The sequence below is a fragment of the Belonocnema kinseyi genome, chromosome 1 (genome assembly GCF_010883055.1).
Source record: "Belonocnema kinseyi isolate 2016_QV_RU_SX_M_011 chromosome 1, B_treatae_v1, whole genome shotgun sequence".
NCBI lineage: Eukaryota > Metazoa > Arthropoda > Insecta > Hymenoptera > Cynipidae > Belonocnema > Belonocnema kinseyi.
This window is the reverse complement of record NC_046657.1, coordinates 88,562,152-88,568,050: the sequence shown is the minus strand read 5'-3', so window position 1 is coordinate 88,568,050 and position 5,899 is coordinate 88,562,152. Positions and strand designations below refer to the sequence as shown.

The 5,899-nt window shown below is 45.8% G+C and overlaps 1 protein-coding gene across 1 annotated transcript; it reads right to left on the bottom strand.

The window, feature by feature from the left end:
* Positions 1–2,600: 2,600 nt before the first annotated feature.
* LOC117178683 lies at positions 2,601–3,311 on the bottom strand. The gene has a single exon (XM_033370108.1). It carries the CDS (start codon positions 3,309–3,311, stop codon positions 2,601–2,603), a length of 711 nt encoding a protein of 236 aa, XP_033225999.1.
* Between the last annotated feature and the right edge of the window lie 2,588 nt (positions 3,312–5,899).

The following is a 5,899-nucleotide window of genomic DNA, read 5'->3' as shown; positions in this document are numbered from 1 at the left end:
AGTAGTAGTAGTAGTAGTAGTAGTAGTAGTAGTAGTAGTAGTAGTAGTAGTAGTAGTAGTAGTAGTAGTAGTAGTAGTAGTAGTAGTAGTAGTTTTTTTTTTATAGAAGGGGAAATCTTGCATAAGACATCCATACTATGAATCGTCTACAACAAGGTAGGCAATTCTTAGTATGGGTAGTATCAGAATCCTACTGACTAAAACCCCTCCTTCCGTCAACCCATATTCCCGGAATCCGCTTTCGCATTACTTCAGGAACATGGGGATAAGGACATTAAACCGAGCATCAGGTTCCAACTTACTTGCCCACTAGGACTTCCATGATTTCTAGCACTTGATACCTCCGTGCTGGGGTACGCGTCGTCCTCGGCAGTGTAGACGACTGTCTATACTAGGGCTCGCCGGCTTTTGACCCTGTCAGGAAATATCTTGTTATGCTCGCTAGGATTTCATCGATTGCAGTTCTCGGATCCTCCCTATGGGGGTACGCATCGTCCTCGGCAGAAGAGACGAAGGTCTCTTCTAGGGCTCGCCGGCCTTCGACCCCATTTGGAAACCTGTTTTCCTGCAAACTACGAATCAAACAAAAAGCCTCCAACATACTTAGCACTATTATTATTTTATGGACGTCTCAGGAATTCACGGTCCTTTATTTCTTCTTCTTTCATCTAAGGAATTCTTCAATATATCTGGCAATGACTTCCCATTTCCTTTGAGATTACAGCATCAAGTTCATAACATTTTGTGGAATAATTTCAACCCTAAGCTTAGCTTCCAATTCCTCTTTACCAGTCGCCCATCTTTGACAAAGGAAAAAGGTATGCTCCGCATCATCAATCAAATCAGGACAGTAGTCGCAGTTTGGGCTCAGTTTCTTCTTCCGCTTTAAAAGATAGGCATTAAAGTAACCGTGACCTGAAAACAACTGGCAAAGATGATAATTCACTTCCCCGTACTTTCTACTGATCCACGGTTGCACATCGCCTATTATTCTGGCAGTCCACCTGCCACTTTTTTCCTCTCTCCATTGTTGACCCCATTTGGCCAAAGTGACTATTCTCTCTTTGGTTGCAATATCTGAATCTACTTCTTCCTGTGATTTGGCTTCATAGATTCTTTTCCTCTCGGTTGCTAACAAGTCAATGGGGATACATCCCGCAATGACAAGCACAGCCGGCCCGGATACCGATCTATAAGCACAGGCCACTCTAAGTGCATCTTTCCTTTGCACCGCCATTAGTTTCCTACGTCGACAATTAGCCTTCAAGGCGCCTGCCCAAATTTCTGCTCCATAAAGCATGATGGAGTTTGCCACGCCCATGAGCACTTTTCTTTTAGAACTTCTAGAGCCATCAATATTTGGCATAAGCCAAATAAAATACGCCCCGCGGACCAAACACAAAGACCCCCAAGTCAAGGCGTTAGCAACCGTGCCGAGGACTGAGTGGCACCAGGGAGTGGTGTCTCGAACGGTGCCTCTAGGATACCAGGTCGCTCCTAGGGTATATAGACCTTACCTCCGCATGCGGGGCTCTGTGCAAAAGAAAGTGGAGAAGATGCAGTGCTATCGCTGCCTGGGCTTCGGCCATATGGCAGCTGGCTGTAAGGGCCCAGATAGAAAAGATGTATGTGGAGATGTGACAAAGAGGGCCATAGAGCTGCGGCGTGTGAAAACACACTGCAGTGCTACCTTTGCGCCGAAAAGAAAGGAAAACCCCAGACAGATCATCGTCCGGGGACGATGAGGTGCTTGGCCTTCAGTGAGGTAGCTTCGTTGAGAAAGCCTCCCGGTCGTCCAAGATAAGGGATATCGCCCAAGAGGAATGCTGGAATGCTGAAGGCTGACGTTCCCGAAGTGCGGTACCCCCGCACTACTGAGGACGATGAAAGCATCGCATTTGGACAAATAGAAGAATAGGTGTTTGCCAAGTAGGCAGATTTATTGGAAGCCGAGGCACGGCTTATTGGCCTTATTCCGATGTTCCTGAAGTAATGCGAAAGCGGATTCCGGGAACATGGGTTGGTAGGTAAGGAGTTTGGTTTAGTGGGTAGGCGCCGGTTGGTGAGTCCCACACTCACATTCGTTCCTTGTGGACTGTGCGCTCATGTGTGCATCTCACGTGTATATTCGTCATGTATATATGCGTGATATGCACAAATTGGGCTCATGGTCCCCAAAGATCGAATGTGGTAAGTGCATGAGCATTTCCCGTTTTACTCCTTTAACAAAAAAAAGAGTCTCTAACTAAAGGCGAATCTTAGAATGGGTAGTGTCAGATTCTTACTGACTAAAACCCCCCCTTTACCTTGCCAACCCATGCTCCCGGAATCCGCTTCCGCATTACTTCAGCAACATGGGTTATAGGCCAATAAGCCGTACCTCGGCTTCCCGCTGACATTACTAACAAAAATATAGACAGTGTTTACCTACTTGCTATGTGGATTGGTGCAGCTTATCTTCCCTTCAGTTCACGCGTCGTCCTCGACAGGGGAGACGCCTGTCTCTCCTCGGGCTCGCCGGCCTTCGAAACTGTGGGTGAATGTCTTGCTTTACTGACATTCTATAATATATTAAGTTCCAGCTTCTGCAATGGTGCGCATTAAAGCATTAAAGAAACTGTATTTCTTGGAGTGATGGCCTCTCCAAGAAGAGTTTCAATGGCATGTTTATTTCCAGCCCATCTGTTACATTCATAGAATGTATTCTCCACATCGTCAATTTTCCCTGGACAGTAGTCACAGAGTTGACTTTCCTCACGGTTTCTCCGGAATAGATAGGAATTAAAGTGGCCATGGCAGGTAAGAAATTGGGTAAGATAAAAATTTACCTCACCGTGCCTCCTGCCAAACCATGGGGACACCTCTCCTATTAGGCCTGCAGTCCATCTTCCTCCAGAGTCGATGATCCATTGTTGTTGCCATTCCGCAAGTGTTTGAAGTCTCTCTTCTGTTTTGATTAGTGAACAATCATTTTCTGTTTGACACCTATTATATATTCTTTTTCTCTCTCTAGCAAGAAGAGTAATAGGAGCTACTCCCGCTACAGCCAATACTGCAGGCGCAGAGACAGTTCGATAAGAACTCGCTATACGCATCGCGCATCGTCTCTGTACCGAGACCATTCGGTTTTGGTATTTTTGCACATCAAGTGCGTCAGCCCAAATCTCTGCTCCATATAGTAATATCAAGTGAGCCACACTCATCAGTGTTTTCCGCTTACTTGCTCTGGGACCTTTTATATTAGACATAAGCCTGGCAAGATTTGCCACCGCTGCGCTTGCTTTATCAGCCGCCTTCTGAATCTGTGGCATGCTGTACTCTCCACTTTGCCATTTCAATATTTCTGGCTAGAATTATTAACCCGAGGTCGTCTGCGAAACCAATCAGCTTAGTCCATTCAGGCAAAACAATTTCCAACACTCCGTTATAGAGTATGTTCCATAGATCTGGACCAAGAACAGACCCCTGAGCCACACCTGCTGTAACTTTTCGTCTCTGCTGTCCTTCAGTGGAATCATACCACAATTCCCTGAACCGATGTTCCAGTGCATCAAGGATATCAATCCACCTTGCTGAATTGAAAGCATTCTTTACGTCCAGTGTGACCAGCACACAGGCATTTCTTGACCTGTGGTTTCCCTGCCATGCTCTTTGAGTCGCTCTGATCACCTCTCTGATGGCTACAATCGTCGAACGCTTGATGCGGAATCCATTTTGGTTCTGTGACAAACCCCAGCTTCTTCAACGGCAGTGCGTAAACGTATCCGTAACAACTTTTCGAAAATCTTCCCGGCATTATCCAGCATACAGAGTGGCCTAAATGAAGAAGAAGTAATAGGTAAACCTTTCCCCTTATCAAGCAGAACTAGTCACTGTACCTTCGATCTCTTCGGGAAGACACCACATACCAAACACGCATTGAACATATTTAGAAGTATTTCAGGATACACGTCAACAATTTGTTTAAAAATCTCACCAGGGATTCCATCTGGACCTGGGGCCTTGTGGTTGTCCATCGAGTGTATGACGCTTCCTAGTTCTTCCATATTGAAAGATTGTTTTTCACCATTCATCACTGGTATCGGTGTGCATATTATCTCAGGGTGATCTGGAAATCCGTTTCCAGCGAGCATTCCCCTATCCGCCACCTGGGGACGCGCCAAGTCGGGGTATCACCTCCCCTCCACCACATACACAGTGGTGGTGGTGGTGGTAGTAGTAGTAGTAGTAGTAGTAGTAGTAGTAGTAGTAGTAGTAGTAGTAGTAGTAGTAGTAGTAGTAGTAGAAGTAGTAGTAGTAGTAGTAGTAGTAGTAGTAGTAGTAGTAGTAGTAGTAGTAGTAGTAGTAGAAGTAGTAGTAGTAGTAGTAGTAGTAGCAGTAGTTTTTTTTGTTAAAGGAGTAAAACGGGAAATGCTCATGCACTTACCACATTCGAACTTTGGGGACCATGAGCCCAATATGTGTACATCACGCATATATACGTAAAGCATATATACGTGAGATACACACATGAGCACATACTCCACAAGGTACGAATGTGAGTGTGGGACTCACCAACCGGCGCCTACCCACTAAAACAAACTCCTTTGCCGCCAACCCATGTCCTCGGAACCGCTTTCGCATTACTTCAAGGACATGGGATTAAGGCCCGTAAGCCGTGCTTGGGCTTTCACCTATTATTGCCTGCTTGGCCTATACTTTTTCTGTCCTGCCTAACTGTGATGCACGCATCGTCCTCAGTAGTGCTTGTTATTGCACATCGGGTTCGTCGGCCTTCGACATCTCTGTTTGGCATTAACGGACATCTATTCCTCTTAAACACCATTCCAGGATGTACGCATCGTCCTCAGCAACGTATTACTACGCATCGGGCTCGTCGGCCTTCGACATCTTGGAGGGTTTCTTTAGGATCGTATCCGGGATTCTTGATCCCTTAATTGCCCCTCTGTCTTCTTGGTTCTTAACACCTTTTCTACATACCGACAGATCCTATCCCAGTTACCTGGGGATTCGAGCATCAACTTCACCAAGTTATCGGTAGAAATTTCCACTTCAATCTCCGTCTCGAGTTCTTGCTTTTTGGTCGCCCATCTCTCGCATTGAAAAAAAGTGTGTTCGACATCATCTCTTACGTTCAGGCAGTAGTCACAGTTGGGACTCTGTTTCAAATTTCTCCTGAAAAGATAAGCGTTGAAGTGGCCATGGCCAGACAGTAATTGGGTGAGGTGGAAGTTTACCTCCCCGTATTTCCTGCTGATCCACAGCTGTATGTCGCCTATTATTTTTGCAGTCCATCTGCCTTTTTCTTCAAGTTCCCATTGCCGTTTCCACTTGTCAATTGTAATTTCTCTTTCTAGAGGTTAGATCTTCGTGTCTATGCTTTTGCCTTTCACCTCATAGATCCTCTTCCCCTCGACTGCTAACAGATCAATGGGGATACATCCCGCAATAACCATCACAGCCGGACCGGACACAGATCTATAGGCGCAAACCACCCGAAGTGCGCCTTTCCTTTGATTCGTTAAAAGCCGCTTCCTTCGGCATTCTACTTTCAATGCATCTGCCCATACTTCAGCTCCATATAGCATGATGGAGTTCGTCACACTTAATAGTATTCGCCTTTTGGAACTTCTTGGGCCAGCTATGTTTGGCATAAGCCTTGACAGCATGGCAACCATTTTCTCCGCCTTGTTTGCAGCTTTCTCAATTTGAGTTGCAAAGGTTAGTTTCTCATCTATATAGGTACCGAGGTACTTCAGCACATTCCCGGCTTCTATGCCATTCCCCGCGATATCCGCTATAAAGGGTTTGCTAAAGTACCTCTGCCTTGTTAGGACTACTACCTCCGTCTTCTCACTCGCTAATTGTAGTTGGTGGTTTTTGAGCCAATTTTTCACTC

Excerpts from the sequence above, each read along its gene's own strand:
- LOC117178683 (XM_033370108.1), bottom strand. The coding sequence starts at position 3,311 with ATGCCACAGATTCAGAAGGCGGCTGATAAAGCAAGCGCAGCGGTGGCA.